General features: G+C 39.3%; 1 protein-coding gene across 1 annotated transcript in view; it reads left to right on the forward strand.

Annotated features, from left to right (window-relative positions):
- Window positions 1–2,210: 2,210 nt before the first annotated feature.
- The window catches only part of Sh3gl2 (SH3 domain containing GRB2 like 2, endophilin A1), a 237,318-nt gene continuing 221,843 nt past the window's right edge, over window positions 2,211–17,685 (forward strand). The window contains exon 1 of the mRNA XM_046467406.2: window positions 2,211–2,419. Coding sequence (XP_046323362.1) covers window positions 2,375–2,419 — 45 coding nt within the window. The 5' untranslated portion in view covers window positions 2,211–2,374. The remainder of the gene's footprint in view (window positions 2,420–17,685) is intronic.

Here is a 17,685-nt window from a genome sequence, read left to right on the forward strand (position 1 = left end):
TTCCAGTCACAATAAATGTCCATAGAAAGGGTTTTCTGAATTATTGGCCTGGAAACTCCCTGTTGTGGCTCAAAGTCCAGTCTTGCTCTACCATCCCCCAACACCTCCTACTATGATGCCTGCTAGTAAGAAAAGCCCAAAAAATCTCTTCAAAGGTAATATCTGAAAGATTTTTATTGGTATAAATTGCAGCTTCAATAGAAATACTGAATTTAGGTGAGATCTAGGAGATATCCAGCAGAATTAACAGTGGTTACAAAAGGATTCAAAGCTCTTTAAGTAGTTCTTTGTCCTAAGGTAGTTCCTTTGAAGTTTAGCAGCATAAGCCTTCTAAGTTGATGAATGAAGAACCAGGGAAAGGGAAAGACCAGCTTTTGTTTAATTTAGGTTCAATCAGGTATTAAAAGTTCTGAGGAGACTCTTCAGGTCTCTATTTCACACCTTTCATAGTCAGAAATAAGAGCTCACAATCCCATGCTCTCCACTTTGTAGATTAATTGTTCTAACTCTTGGCAACTTCAATCAAGGCCCATTCTTATATGAAAATGCTCTGCTGTTCAGATCTGAGACTATGTGGTAAAATCTAACTATAAAATCTTTCTTCTTTTGGATAAGTAATAGGAAAACATTTTGGAAATTGGAAAATTGGAGAAAAAGTCTCATTTCTATCAACCCCAGCCCCAGTGGATTAAAATTACTCAGGTTTATTTCTCATTCATGTTAATGTCCATTTAATGTTAACTTGGAACTTTGCCCTCATTTGTCCTCACTCTGAATCCTGATTGACAAACTACAACCATCTAAAATGTTGTTGCAGAGGGGAAAGAGGGCTTTGTGTATCTTATACTGATGGTTAAATTCTCTGCCAAGAGCAATAGTCTTTTTCTTTCCTTACCCACTAACCAGAATTTGTCACAGTGTCTCACTTAGGGGTTTGGAAAGTGCACTGGAAGGTGTATGCACATAAGAACTAACACTGCTGGCCTACCTTTCTGCTTTTCTCTGCAAACTGGGCAATTAGCTCTGCTTTAATATCCACCACTATCTGTTTGACTTTGTCTTTATGTGTTTTGTCTCTCACTAGCAAGGACTATAATTGAAGAATAGAATCCCTTTGCACCAGGTGTTCACCCTGAGTCCAAGTAGCAATGGTTAGAAGGGTGGGGTTGGTGGGTGAAAGAGGGAAAGGTATTTCTAGGAATCCCATTCTGCTATGCTTCTTTACTCATCCTTGGCAATTACTCTCATTTTGGCTTCTGTCACTCTGGCTTCTCTTCCTATCACTTTGGTCCCCATGTGGAGACAATGTTCAAGTTCTTCTCATAAGCTCTTAAGTACTAGAAAAACTAGAGGAAATGGATAATTTCCAGAGCGTGGAAGGTATCTGATGAGGCTCTGCTCCCTTCACCTAATTCCATCAGTTTCCCTTAGTCCAGCCATGTATACTTAATTCCATATTTAGTATTTGACAATTTAGTATGATATTTTTTTGAGATTTTTTTACATTAAAGATTATTTCAAATTGGAAACCCTAAATCCATTACCATAATTGCATCAAGGCCAAGTTCACACTTTGGGCCTTTTCATTTCTGTAAACAGAAGATTTAATGCTATTATTGTAATAACGCCTCAATTCTATTTACCCGTTCAGCTTTAAGTGTTTTTCTTCTTAAGTCGTTAACTTGTATCAGACCAGATAAAAAAGCGTTGGTGGTTTTCCCTAAGGTAATATAGGCTTAAGAGATATTGAAACCAGGGCAGATAAGTGTTTTCTGCGACAAACCAACCGGGGGCAAGGCATAAAAGGAGCAATGACTTATTCATTACTCCAGATAGACCGCCACTCCTCCTTTTCAGGCTGCTGAAAGGCCGGGCTCAAAGGGCAGGCAGGCTGTCTGCAGGCAGCGCCGCTGCGGCTACCTGGAACCCCAGCAAGTCACCTGAGTCCTGCTAGTGCCTGGACTGCGGAGCTGCAGCAGCCTGTCGGCAGTTCGCCCGGGGTACTAAGGAACACCCCTGTTCCCTGGGGGAGTACGCCCTCAGCCGCCTGACCACCGAGTAGGTGCCAAGGAATCAGTAGTCCGCAGCGGCCATCAACGCCCAGGTACCGTGTGCCGCAACACCTGCCTGGCCGGCCCCGCGCCTGGGGCGGGGCTTCCCGCGTCCCCTTTAAGAGGCCGCATCACCCGCCCTGACGTCAGGGTGTCTCTCCGCACGAGCCCGCATCCCGCTCCGCTCCGCGCCCACAGCCCCGGCGGCTGCACGACGAGCGGCGGCCTGGCGACGGTGCCGCCCCGCTGGGTCCACCGGTCCCTCTCCATCGCCGTCTCATTTCCGCACCCGCAGTTGCCCCGCCGGCGCGACCTCTTGCACCATGTCGGTGGCCGGGCTTAAGAAGCAATTCCACAAAGCCACTCAGGTAAGGCGCGTGACAGGTGCGTCGAGGAGCGGTCCCTGGCTGAGCCGCGAGGGGCGCTTGGGAGCTTGGGGACCCCAGCCCAGTGCTGAGTCCGCGTTGGCCGCGCCCCGAATCTCCCGCCTCTCTCGCGGCGGCTGCGGGACGGTTGATGCGGGAAGCCGACCCCCCCCACCCACTGACTCCGCCTCGGTGCGGCGCTGCAGGCGCCCGCGGGTCCTTGGCGTCCCGCCTAGTCTTCCTGCTCGCCGCCCCCGCACCGCCACTCGCCGGTGCTGCAGGGAGGGGACCGCAGCTGCACCGGAGCGGCGCTCAGGTGCCCCGGCGCCACGGCGGGGATTATGTAAAGTCTCTCCTTCCCCAGTGACCTTGCGGTGTCGGTGCGTCCGACTGTCCTGCGATGTGCTGGCACGAGTGGTTGTCCGCACCCGGGGTGGCTGCGGAGGTGCCCGGGGGATACACTCTTCTGAATACCTCCCCCGCCCGCGTCCTCAGGCTCCAGGGGAATGGAGGATGGGGGCTTTCTTCAGTGAAGCATTCATTAACTTTTCCGTGGAGAACTCCCCCATAAAACTTCTTTGAGGCCTTGACTTGACCAACACTGTGCGTGTCTGGTAACATTTCCCATGAATTTTGCTGTCATGGCATAACCTAATTGCTGGAACTTAAAATCAAATATTTTGAAGTATTTTTAGTGAGCCTTTTACATCACAGGTGTGTCCATTTTCCCTTAATAAGTTGCGATCTTAGTTTAACTTATTTAATTCAAACTCTAATAATTTAAATCATATTGGGCCCAGGTGAAGAATCTCACAGAAGGAAAAATAAGTGAATACTTACATGATGTGACCTATTTTTTTTAAAATAATGTATAGGATTACCCTTTAAAAAAATTTCTTCTGAAACAGAGTCAGGTTTAAGGAATCTTTAAGGACTTTTTTGATTTACCTGTAAATTTTTTCCATGCTTTAAAGGCGTTTTCATAGTGAATTAATAGTAAATTTCTCAGAAGTAGTGACTTTTTCCCAGGCTTCCATAATAGCAGTGTTATGTAGAAACTACCTACAGAAAAGGTGAGGATTGTGTTTTGTAGAGCATTTGTCAAGTTAGGGTGACAGATGCAACATGAAATTCATCTGGGGTGTGTGTGTGTTTATATGCAAGGTGTCATCTCTATTATCACTGCCTTTATAAATATAATTGCCTTTATAAAATTAGCTTTGTAAGTTTTAGGAAGTCAGGAAAATTCTTATTTTCGCTTTTCTAAGGAAGCTTTCTATGACCTCTCTGCCAGAAATGTTTGTAAGCTTAAGTGCATTGATGATTTAGATAGGAAGGCATCTAAGCTTTATATTTTAACTTCCTTCAGATTTACAGGACCAGCATATGTGCTGCTCCTGTTATCTTTTCAGCAAGACTTCTTTGATGTTACTAACGTTTTTGAATTTCAGGTACTTATCACCTCTCTAAGTCAGACCTCAGCAAGGCTTCATTTTTTTTTTTTTTTTTTTTTTGCTAAAAGGCAATTAGAAATCTTGGCTTTGGAGTGGATAAGGCTAAGATTTGGTATCCCAACTTTGTTGCCTCTGACCTTGAATGAGTTAACTTCTGAATCTGTCCTTCCTAAAATGAAGATAATAGTCATTGCTCAGGGTTGATGAAGGAGTATAAATGAATTTGTAGAACATACACACACACAGTCACACACACACAGACTGCCTAATAAACAATAGCTGTTAACCCTGAGAATAATTTCTTTAGTATAAAATACTGTCCCTTATACCAGTAATGAGACATGAGGAAATTATTGAAGCTATAATTTTTAGCTTTATTACCTTACAAAATAATGACATAAGTCCTCATTTCAGCCAAATCGTGAGGTCGTGTGTCATGCTAAAATTTGGGATAAAAAAGTTGGATTACAATATGTATGAACTTTTTACGTGGTTGGAGGAGGTCTGCTTGTGGTAAGATTAGCATTTTATCATACTGAATCCAAATGAGGAACTACTGCATTATTTTCTTTTGCTGAAAAGTCTCTTATTTCAAAATTGAAGCAACATAGTCTCTTGTTCATAGCTTAATGTAGAACTGTAGAAAACTTAAGGCAGAGATTACTCTTTTCATACATGAATGTGTATTTTGGAGGGTATGTAAAGGGAGTGTTAATGTTTGTATGTGACAAAGATATTAGGAAAATAGTCCTGTCTTATTTTTGTAAGACATTTTTCCCATATAGGTTCATGAACCTGATCTTATCTACCAAGGAAGCTTTAGACCTAGAATTATTTTCTTTTGAGAACTGGCATGCTGAATTATGTAACCTGTGTGTATAAATAGAAGGCAAACATTTTTAATTTTTACAGAACTGAGATTTTTGCTTATGCTAATGAGGGTAGTATTTGTATTAATAAAGCAGTGTACTTTTAGTGTTTGAAATATTAATTTGGAATTTTTTTTACTAAAATATGTCATAACTATGATCTTGTATTAGAACTGATTATTTCTGTCTTGTTGTCAATAGTCATTTTAATACCTTTGCCATTTGGAGATGAAAAAATGCTTTTGCAATAAACTATTTCTGCATGAGGATATACTAAAATAGCAAAAAATCACCATCTTTTAATATGCCTTATTAAGTTCTCATAAATATATAATTAATTAAACTAACTTTTAAAGCTATATAATAGAGCAAATCAGCATCTGTTAGTCTGTTCATTCATTTTGAGATTTTGTTTTATCAAGAGTAATGTCCCGTTTTTTCTGTGTGTTTTAAACCTGTAGCAGTTTAGGGGGAAAATAGCCTCAGTTAACTTGCTGCTTTTACAAAACCTGTACTTTCTTTCCCTTATTTTTTAACTTCACTATACCATGTATTTTATGTGTATGTGTCTGTGCATGTATCTTACTTTATAGTAACATAGGAAATTCTGTTATAGAGTAAAAAAGTATTTGTTCATTGTATTAGTTTGCTAGAGTACCACACACTGAGTGGCTTAAATAATAGAAATGTACCACCTCATACTTCTTGACTGAGGGATGCTAGATGTCTGAGATCAAGGTGTGGGTAAGGCCACACTCCCTATGAAAGCACTAGGCAGGATCTGCTGCAGGCCTATTTTATAACTTCTAGAGCTATATTTAAGGCAGTCTTTGGCCTTCTCTATATTGTAGATACATCACCTTGATCTTGCCTTCATGTACATATGGCATTCTCTCTATATCTATGTCTTACTTTACATATTTTATAAGAACAATCATATTGGATTGGGGGCCCACTGTCCTCCATGTAACTCATCTTAACTTCAGTAATTATATCCACAGTGTCCTTACTTCTAAATAAGGTCACTTTCTCAGGTGCTGGGTTAAGACTTTAACATATACATGTTTTGGGAGACATAATTCAATTCATAACATTTTTTGCACTAATGGGTTCATTGCAGAATCTACATGTTGCATTTGATTCAACATTTAGAAGTCTATAAATATTACATAACTTTATTATGTTGAATGCAGTATACATTATTTTTAAAAATTAGTTTGGTAGGAATATTGCTATGGTTTGAATTTGTCCCCATCCCAAATTTTTATTTTGAACCTTTATTGCTAATGAGGTAGTATTAAGAGGTGGGGGCTTTAGGAGGTGATTCATTACTGAGGGCTCTGCCCTCATGAGTGGAACTAGTTGAAGGGAGTGCCCCATCCCATTTTGCCATGTGAGGGTATAGCAACAAGGTGCCATCTTTGAAACAGGGTGAGCCTTCACTAGACATGAAGTCAGCTGGTGCCTCGATCTTGGACTTTTCAGACTCCAAAACTGTGGGAAATAAATTTCTATTATCTTTAAATTATCCATCCTAAGGTATTTAGTTATAGTAGTCTGAACTAAGGCAGAAATATACCTATTGTCTTAGTACATTTTCTGTTATTATAACAGAATTCCATGAAACTAGGATGTTAATGAAGAGGTTTATTTTGGCTCATGATTCTGGAGGCTAGGAAATCCAAGATTGGGTGGTCACTTATGCTGAGGGCCATTCAGCTTAGAATGGCAAGTGTGTGGTGTGTGTAAGAGGCATAGTACAAGAAGTGGTCTTGCTTTTTAGCAGTACACATTCTCGAAACTATCCTGTCTCTGGAGAGTGACAACTCCTGTGAGGAAGATATTAATCCAAGTGGTTTTTGGGGCTCCAAAACCACTAGGCTCTACTTCCAACACTGCTGTCTTGAAGAAATAAGCTTTCAACAAGTGAACTTTAGGGGACGCCCTGAAACCATAGCACCTATTGTAGGCTGTGTCTTCTGACTTTTTAAAATGATAAAACTCATTTGGATAGGTTGTATATTATGATACAGTTTGTTATGCATTTATTATCACACTCAGATTCTACACCTGGGAAACTTTAATTACATTTATGTTCTTTGCCTTTGTGTTTTAACTAATTTCTTCATGCTTCCATTACTTTTAAAATGCTGTATTTTTTCTAAATTCTCTGCTCAGGAGAATATTATATAAATCTATTCATGCAATTTGTTGGTTATTAAAGAATTTAAGGAAATATATAATTAATTAATTGTGATTGAATCAAGTTCTCAATTTCTTAACTGTTTGTTCTAAGCTCTAAAATCTCCTGTGCCTTTAAAATCTTGAAGTATGGCTTCTTGCTGGACAGATCTTAAGCCTGTTTCCTTTGCCAGGTCTGACAGTAGGCTTCAGGGCCTTATATATTTTCTGAAATTATATGCCACATTTTATCTATGCATTTTTCTGAGGGAGAGGGTCTGTAGAGTATCACCAGGTTCTTAAAGGAATTTCTAATCACTGCTGTCCCTTATCAAGTAAAAATGTAGTGCAAGCAATTGATCATGTAGTCTAGAGGGAATAGAGTGCTTCTTACAACAACTGTCACTCCAGCCATTCTGTTACTAAGCTCGAGAATGTCTCATCAAAATGCAGCCTTCCCTGAACTATATTTAGGGGCAATCAAATATTTAAAAACCTCTCCAGAGGTGTAAGGATTGAATGAGAATGCTTGTGAGAGTATCATGTGTGTACAACAAGAATAGATTGAACCATGTTAAAAAAAAGTTGTTAATATGCTAGCTCACTAATACACTTGGCAGTGGACTGGGGGTGTGTGAAAGTAAGCGAGTGACAGAAAATAATTTCCCTCGAACTGAGATTCTTCTTGACTGAAGGTTTGGTTGTTGATACAGTTATATTTTTGCAAACTTCCCCCCTGCTGCTCCAGTGATTCTTTAAAGTTTTAAATTGTTTTGATGAATTTTGATTTTAATCTAGTTGGAACATTTTAATACATCTTCCAATTTAGTTAGAGGTGTCATTGAAAATGGCAAGATGTGGTTGGGGGAAAATGGTGACGGTTTTGAAGTCAAATGTCATGGAGGGAGGGAGGGACTTAATATTCAGGGGAAGGGACCTGAATCTTACAGAGCACATTCTATTAAGCCTCTTGTATGGCATATAGAGTCCCATATAGAGAATCCTAGAGGTAGCCTGAGGAAGTAGACTGAGATGGATAATGAAAATTGGGCAAGGAAGTGGTGTTAAAGGACTGATTAAAGGGAATGCAAGTAGGCAAGATACTAGGTGGGTAAGAAATCAGTGAATTTCCTCGAGCTTCCCCTTTTTAAGTTTTTTCTTCTATTTTTTTTTTTTTTTTTGAATCCTTTGCATCCTTGTTCTTTGCTCTTTTATAAGGTGGTCAGTCAGGTATGTCCACTGGAGGTTATATAGGACAGGCTCAGGAAAACAAAGGTCGTTATACTCAGGTCCTAGAAAGACAGAATCACTGTATCCTGGAAAGGGGGAGGCACATTGTGAGCAGCAGGGGAGCAGGTCATCTAAGCAATGGGGAGCTAAGAGTGAAGGAAGACTCCTGGGCAAGTGTCTTTAATGGGGATCATGGTGGCATAGACAAGAAAAGGCAGGAGGGAATTTCTTTTTTTTTCCACAAAGCATTGACTTAAAGGCACTCTGTCACTGATCTGCATCCCCCAGCCCCCCCCCCCCCCGCTTTTTTTTTTTTTTGGTTTGGAGACAGGCTCTGCTAAATTGCTGAGGCGATCCTCCTAAGTCACTGGGATTACAGATGTGTGTCTCTGTGCTCAGCACAGGAGGGAATTTCTTTGGTATGTTTGTTATCAGGTCAGGGAGGGTGGGAGGGAAACTAGTGGAAGGGGTCAACTTTATCACATTTGTGCACCTGGTCACCTGGGTAGGTGCTTACAGCTTATTATATGTTTGGGGATGTTGAGGTAGCAGAAGAAAAAAAATAAAAGTTTTAAAAGTCCATAGCACAGACCTTGTCAATGTTTTGTTTGTTTGTTTAGTTTTTCTATGTTTCCCTAATGATTTTGAGAGCTAAATACCTCAGGGGATTTATGTGGTCTTTATGATAAAGCCTAAGAAAAAAGCTATATCGCTGTTTAAAAATGTCATAGTGGTAAGACCCAGTCAAATCATCTTGCAGACTATCAATAAATTCTTAGTTAGGATACTAAATCATTAGATGATGTCCAGTGGTTCAGGAAACAACATTTTACATTTAGTATACCTTCTAAATTCCAAACATGATGTAGTTTTTCTGCCCCATCTCAGATTGCATGTGGCCTACATGAGTGTGGAGACGCAGCCTGTGATACTTCAGGAGAACCCATAGCTTTTAGCAGGTTTGCTTAATGTTCTGAGGCCTCTGAAAGATTTTGAGGCAATATGTTCAGACCTCTTTTGAATTGTGATATATGAAAGAAATAGAGATATCTTTTTTTTTTTTATAATTTATATTGAACTTTCCCTTGCTGGCAGCTTTCCCATAGATCCTAGCTGGAGCAGTTTTAGGTGGCTAAGAAGTATCTCAGTATCAGGTATAATGCTTATTAGTGCATGTAGCAAATAGTCTGTTTATACTTTAAAGTGAAATGTACAAGAAATGTCCACAGTGAACATCACAGTGAAAGACAAGAATGGAAGTCATAGGCAGTTATGTCCCTTAGAGTGCTGCTACCCTGCTCCATACGCATTGTGAAGTCCCCAACCCCTAAAGCAGATGAAGTTCCTTGATTTGATCCTCACTCTGCAATCCGGGTAGAACTCTTGTTCTTATATTTGGCCAAATCTAATGAAAGTGACAGATTGTGGGCTCTTTTGTATCTACATAACATTTGCATTCAACTTTTTATTTATTTAAGAATTGGCTTAGAGTTACAGGCTTCTGACTACTCACAGTTTAAGGCTGACGTGGGCAATACAATTCTCTCAAAAAGGCTTATGAACTGTTTTCTTCTTGTCAGTACTATTAACCAATTATCACAGTGGAAATTGTTTTTTGGATCTAGTTTTCAACCAATAGACTTGGTTGTGTAAAGTAAACTTTGTACAACTTAGTTGTAGTTATTGAAACTTCTTGGTTTAAACAAAAAGTCTTAATGGAACTTTGTTGCTCAAAGAAAGCCCTTTTCATTCTTAATTATTATTTGTGTCCAGGATCTAAGATGAATCTGGATGGGTTCTGCTGCCTTTAACACTTAGTTTTCAGAGTTGCTGAATGGAAAGAATATGCTGGGAAAGCATGGGAGATTTTCATGGATCAGGTCTGGAAGCATGTATAGGCAGAATGCTAAGACCCTCAATGACTCTCGCTTTTTTACAGGCCCTGCCTTTTGAGTGTGGGTGCAACCTTCATTATGAAAAGATGTCATTCCTGAGATTGTTATTTTACAAGGAAAAAGAGAGATTATATAGTTGTATGAGTTATTTAAAAGCAGGGGATTTTCTCTGGCTGATAGCAGAGGAGGAAGTAAGAGAGGGTGAAAGAATGACTGGTCATGCTGTGATTGCCTTAAAGAAGAAGGGACTGTAGGAGCAGAGAGCTGCTCGTGGATAAAGGGAAGTAGCTTTCAAAAGACTGGATTCTGCCAACAACCTGAATGGAAAAGGATGCTTCCCCAGTGCCTCCAGACAGCAGCCCACTCCAGCCAACACCATGATTTTGGTGCTATGAAAACCTGAACATAGAGCCTTGTTGAGCTGGCCCAAACTTCTGATTTGTAGAACTGTGAGCTAATAAATGAGTATTGTTTTAAGCTGATAATTATGTGATAATTTGTTATGCGTCAGCAAAAAACAGTCACTTCTGTTTATGTTTCATTGGTTGGGACTTGTAACATGGCCACTGTCTGGCTTTCATAAGTACAAAGGAATAAGGTGGAAGAAGTTCAGCAGTGTGCTCAGAACATAGAAGTGGGTTTTGGTGTATACGCGTACATACATATGCAACATGAACATGTACATATATGAACCTTAAGTCCATTTTGATGGATCAACCTTTTGTATAAGGTTCAGTGTTCCATTTATATTTTTAAATACATTTTATATACCTTGTAGGTTTTTTTTTTTAAATATGTATATGCTTGTGTTTGGTGAAACACAAGTATATTCTGTGTTCCCTGATCAGTTTAAAAAAATTTTTTTTGTAATTGTAAATGGACGGAAAGCCTTTATTTTATTTGTTTATTTTTATGTGGTGCTGAGGATGGAACCCAGTGCCTCATGCATGCTAGGCAAGCGCTGTGCTGCTGAGCTACAGCCTCAGCCCCCCTGATCAGTTTTAAACAGTGGCACTACTGAGTTCTTTTTGAGAAGCCCCTTAGCTTGGTGGACTGGCAGACAGTGACAACCTCATTACCTTGGAATGGAGATACTGAGGAACTACAAAGAGGTTTTTTGAATTATTAGTCTTCATTAGTACACAAGGAATTTTTACCAGGGAGGGTAGAGTGGTTGTTCACTGTACCTCTGCTTTTGTGCTTGAGGAAGGCTGATGCCAACAAAGACACATGAAATGCCCTTATTCCAGTCTTCCAGAAGGCTGCGTGGCAGTTTGAAGTTGCTCATGACATTGTTGTTGAGGATTACAAATCTGTGTAGCACACATGAACAGTGCAAGTTGTGTAATCAGAAAGGGTGACTGCAGTATTGAGCTCTGTAGCCTGTGGGTGTTATTGTCATGCTCTTTGACATGATTTGCGGCCCAATAGCTCTGAACAGTTTTCTGGGTGCAACTGGTGGAGATAATTCTGAAAGAATGAGTTCTGGCACCTTCAGATGTCACTGTTGAACAACTCAGCCAGGAAGAGAATAGTCAAGCATGGTCTGTGTAATAAATAACCTTAAGGTGAAGTATCCTGTAGGAATTGATTACAGAGTGGATACAGCTTTCACCCTTGTCATTCTCTGCATATACTACTCACTGAGGTGACCTTGGTATGCCACTTCTCTTGAGTACATGTCCTGTGCATTGGCTCGATGGCCATATTTATACCACTTTTAACTGCTTAAGTGGCTGCATCTGGGCAAGAGAGTCCTACAAGGTCAAGCCCTTTGCTGTGGCCATCCCCCTTCCTTGTACACCAGCTGAAGGAAGTTTTTTTGGTAGATGTTCATCATCAATACTGTCATCAAGATTTTACTCATGAAAGTTAACATCCTTTTATCCAGAGATCCAGTTCTCTTCCCTACACTCAGCCCCACACTGGATTGTCTCCAGGTTCACTTTTTAATTAAGTTTAACAAGCATAAAATGGTTTTCCATTAAGCTCTTTTCCATTTATGTCATCCAATATGCTCTATATTTAGGTCCTTTGAAGGTCATAAATCTAAAATATTTTATATGGTCATTCTATTCACATTAAACCCAGTCTAAATTTTCCATAGAGATATGGTGCTTATTGTCCATTTCATCTCCAAAATTCTTTTTTTAAAGAAATTTGTAATTGTAAATAGACAGAATGCCTTTATTTTATTTATTTTTATGTGGTGCTAAGGATTGAACCCAGTGCCTCACACATGTGAGGCAATTGCTCTGCCACTGAGCCGCAGCACCAGTCCCAAAATTCTTGATATAAACACAGATAAGTTCTTTTTCCTACCTTCATCAGAACCTAGGAAAGCTTCTCATTGTTTATAAAACTTGAATTGTTCAAGTATTTAAGATGCATTCAATTCCTTTCACTGGCTATTTCAGCTACTTTCGGGGGTCTCAATGTATACAGATTTAAATAATGCCGACTAATTTTTACCATAAACTACCTTACATGAAAGGGCAGTTTCTGTAGGCTCTTTCCATATGGTGGAGTAACTGGACTGTTTCCTAAATCTGTCACTGAGTTCTGTCTTCATGACTTTTCAGGCTCTTGTATTCATTTTTATATTACTAACTGTATAACTCGGGGTTCTTTAGCAAAACAGAAACCAGTAGGATATAGGTATGAAAAAGGATTTATTTTGCTTATTCTCTGCAAGCTGGAGAACCAGGAAATCTGGTGGTGTAATTCAGTTTGAATCCAGAGACCTAAGATTCAGGGAAGCAGAGGGTATAACTTTCAGTCCATGGCTGAAGACCTGAGAACTTGAGGGCTGCTGGCATTTAAGTCTTGGAATCCATAGGTCCAAGAACCCAGAGTCCTGATGTCTGCAGGCAGGCAAAGATGCAAGTCCCAGCTCAAGAGGAGCTACTTGCCCTTCCTCTGCTTTTTTGTTCTGTCCATACCCTCAGTGGATTGGATGATCTTTGATTAGCCTAATGATTCAAATGCTAAATCTCTTTGGACACCCCCAGAAAATTGTAATGTTTTACCAGTGAGTGACTCTTAACTCAGTTAATTTGACATATAAAATCAACTGTTTTAATTTAAATTTATTGTGTCATTTTCATAAGTGGAAAAACCATAATCTTTTATATAAAAAAAGTTAAAGTTCTAGCTGATCTTGCTTAAAATCTGTGAATTTAAGGTTTATTCTGCCTTGGTTAAATTAACAAGTAGACTTTCAAGAAGAAATAAAAGGCAGAAGATAGATTAAGTGAATGCTATCCTCTTTGAGGTATCTAGTATTATTGAGGACTATGATATTGTAAAATATATATTTTGCCCTTATTCTAGTTTCCTGGCAAAATAAACTCCCAAGACTCTTGAAATCTCTGCTTAATAGGAATGTCTCTTGTCTGTAAATGTCACATGACTGGGGACCCTAGGTATCAGGATGAGACGGTCCAAGGCATGATTAGAGGGTTGAGACTTTCAATGCTACCCCAGACCTCCAGGTAGGAGAAAGGAACTGAAAGTTAAGCTGATCACCAGTGGCCAGAGATTTAATCAATGATGCTTGAAATCTTAGGACTTGAGAGGACTTCCTGACAGTTAGACATGTGGACATTACTGGAAGGCATGTTGAGAGAGGGCCCGGAGGCTTCCTGTGCTCCTTCTGCCATTCCAGCAGCACTGAGTTATCTGTTCTGTGCTTCCTGTTCAGAAGGGAGGTAGGGGTGTACTTTAAGAGAAACTCTTGGAGTAATGTAGAGAATAGAGCCAGGCCATCCATCATCAGGCCATGTAGAACATCATCAGCCAGAGCCCAGAGTTGGAAGCCCACAGGTGAGAAGCCCTATACATCTCTTCCATGTGCTTGCTTATCTGCATCCTTTTTACTATTCTTTATAACAAGCGAATAAATGTAAGTAAAATAGTTCCCCAAGTTAGTTAGTTAGTCCTAAGGAAATCTATCAAGTTAATTGAACCCAAGAAAAAAGTAGTGGGAATTCTCATTTATTGCTGATTGGCCAGAAGCATAGCCATAACCTGAGTTTGTGATTGGCATCTGAAGAGGGGGCAGTTTAGTGGGACTGTGCTCTCAACCTCTGGGATCTGATACTATTTCCATGTAGATGGTGTCAGAATTGAATCAAATTAGAGGATGCTGAGCTGGTGCCTGTGGTAGAATAAACTGCAGAACTGATTCTTAGTGGTGAGAAACCCCTGTGAATTTTGGTGACCAGAGGACACAAATGTGTCCAAACTGTGTTGTTAAAAACATGCCCCTCCCACAGTTTGACTGTATAAATTGGTCAACCATTTTCTGACCATCAAGGAGTCTTCTGCTCATAACGGGATTTGATTATCTTTTGTAAAAGGGAAGGTTCCTTGTTTAGAGCAGCACTGAGTTATCTGTTCTGTGCCTCCTGTTCAGAAGGGAGGTGGGGGTGTACTTTAAGAGAAACTCTTAGAGTATTGTAGAGAATAGAGCCAGGCCATCCATCATCAAGCCATGTAGAACATCATTAGCCAGAGCCCAGAGTTGGAAGCCCACTGGTGAGATCGCCTCCTGGGCCTCTTGTTCTGAGCACATGTGGGGCTCTAGTCACTTGATTTCAACTCTTCTCTCCTGTAGTTCCTTAGTTCCTGAGTTCCATAACTGAGGTAATATGGTCTGGGGCATGATTTAGGTTCAGATGTTTTATACTTTGGATGCTATTCCTCTCTGATTTATTATCTATGTGCAATTGTAATGATCTTGGGTTTTTTTTTTTTTTATGGTGCTGAAGATGGAACCCAGGGCCTCACACATGTTAGCAAGTGCTATTACCACTGAGCCACATCCCCAGCCCAGTAATGATCATTCTAAAGAGCAAGTCTAATATTGTTCTAAACTTTCCAGTGGCTGTAGCTCTCAGCCCTGAACCTTCATAAGCTGGATGTTACAACTTTGCTATGTCTTAGACGTATTTGCCCAGTGAGATCTGTTGTCCCCGAATGAAAATTCCTACATTGGATCCTTTGAACCATGCTCTTTGCTCTGTGGAAATTCCCCTTCTGTCTTTCACCTTTATACTTGACTAATCTACTTCTCTTAAATATCTCAGCTTCACTTTTTTTTTTAAAGAGAGAGAGAAAGAGAGAGAATATTTTAATATTTTTCAGTTTTAGGTGGACACAACATCTTTATTTTATTTTATGTGGTGCTGAGGATTGAACCCAGCACCCCGCGTATGCCAGGCGAGCATGTTACTGCTTGAGCCACATCCCCAGCCCTAAGCTTCACATTTTTGAGGGAGAGACTTACACTTCTTTTGGTGTGGATCACATGCCTATCCATGTACTATGAAAATTTCCCATTGTAGCTCTGCAAGCATAGCACTTGGCCCACTTCTCTGCAAGCACCTGTTTCCTTCTTAACATCCTCCAAGAGAGGCATAAGGAGAGAGATCTTTCTGTATTTCATTGTTTCTAGTGTCTGTGCCATAGTGGGCATTCAGTTGATGCCTGTTGAATGAGTACATATTTCCTGTGTGTGTATTGTCCTAGGCATATATTTTTGAAGTGTATTTCTACTTAGGAATATGTATTTTAAAAAACTTAAGTTTTTAACTAGAAGTTTAAAACATTTTTTTGTAGAGTTGTAAGTTTACAGGTTTAAAACTAATATCCTTAATTGTAAAAATGAATGGTTGGCTAGGTACTGTTTTAACTAACCCCATAAGTCTGCAGCATTATTATCCCCACTTTTAAGATGAGGAAACTGAAGCCCAGAGAAATTAAGTTGCCCATAGTTACATGGCTATGGTGACATAATCAGGATTTGAAGCCAGACCAAATGGTTTCAGATCTAGCAACTTTCAGTAATTTTCAAACATGAATCCTATTCTAGCCTTAAACCAACAAGTATCCCAAAGCTTTTAGCAATCAGTAAGAAAAGATAAATATGTTGTAGAAAAATCAGCACAAGAATATGCAAAGGCAATATGTGAAAGAACTATGAGACACAGATGTAAAAACTATGAAAATCAAAGGGTAGTATGTTGCATTTTTTATTATTTAGATAGAAAAACATTAAAATATAATTACATTGTATGTTAACAAGACAGAATGTGGGTTCTCATTTGAAGCATCAATTCACATCCCTGTAATTTTGTATTTAGTTATCTATCCATATAAAATAATTGTACAAGCATGTAAAAGTTATATACAAGATTGTTCGCTTTAATAGTTATTGTGGTAAAAGATTAGAAACCACCTAAATGTCCAACATTTAGGGGATGAGAACTAAATCATGGTAAGTCTCTATAATGGAATTTCCATACCTGTTTTACACATACAGCAGTATTTATTGATTTAGCAAATATTTGTGGTTATTGCTAAGTGGAAGAAAGCAGGGCAAAAAACATATATGAAATATGCTTAATATTATAAAAATATATTATGATATAACTAAAATACTAAAATATTATAAAATAATATATAATAATATAAAATAACTAAAATACATGGAGACTTGATATGCCAGCTAGTGTGCTGTATTGCTACTATAAAATTATTTTTAAATTAACATTTAATTAGTGATTATTTTTGATCAGTGGGCTTATGAGTGAGCAGTTTGTTTCTATGTTTTTTCTTGTCTTTAGTAATTAGATCTACCAACAAATTTTCTTTCCAGTTCATTATCTTATTATTTGTGCCCCAACTTTTCCATGTTAAGTTGAAAACAAAAGTAGCAGAATTTTAGGAGCCACCACAGAGATGGGGAGCAAACCCAGTTTCTAGCCAAGTTTTAGAACTATAAGTAGATGTAGGTTTGCTCCATTATTACATATTGAGCTTAAGTCTACTGGAACACCTGTCTTGCTCTTTGTAGAGCCCTGAGTTAAATTGTGCTATTGGGATTTCTTCGGAATGTATGGCTGCTTTTCCTGTTTCTCCAAGTAATGTAGGTACATCGTAAATAAGCTGCTACTGACTTCTAGTGACTTTTGTTGGTTTTAATTTTAAATAAAGATTTTATTTTCCAGATATTTAGTCTTATTCTGAAGAAAAAGTGTCACAAAACTGACCCTGTGCTTTGCACACAGGGAAGGAGGGCAGTTGGGACGTGCATAGTATAGAGCAGTGCTTCTGTGAGATTGTAAGATAATGATGATTTGGAGTGAGCTGTTCCACCTCATTCTCTTGTTCTTAAATGGGAGTCTTCTGGGTATTGTCATGTCTAGCTTCTTTTCAAAAGACCTATTGGCATTGCCTATCAGCAAAGAAGAGTGAAATGAAGACACTTTTAAAAAGTAGATAGATATTCCCAGTGATCCCTTCTGAAGGTGAATGTAGAGTATTCTTAGTACCCTCTATGGGCTTCTATTTAGAAAATTCAAAGTTTAGGGAGCCATGAATAGAAAAATACTACCCTTTCTCTGCACCTCAAACAAAATGGAAAATCACTCCTATGAAACACAGCTACTTTCAGCTTCCATCCAGAGAGGACACATCTGGCAACATCACCCAGAACACTGAGGTTGCTGCTTGCTGGGCAAGATTGTGCCTTTATGGATGGTTTGGCTTTTTTCAGGGCCTTAATGGCTTCAATGGCAAGTACTTTGAACTCCAAGACAAATAATCCATGAAGTTGTTTCTGGAGTAAAGCTTAT

This window comes from Marmota monax, unplaced genomic scaffold (assembly GCF_021218885.2).
Source record: "Marmota monax isolate L192 unplaced genomic scaffold, Marmota_monax_Labrador192_F-V1.1 WCK01_AAM20220418_F8-fsc00033, whole genome shotgun sequence".
Classification (NCBI taxonomy): Eukaryota; Metazoa; Chordata; class Mammalia; order Rodentia; family Sciuridae; genus Marmota; species Marmota monax.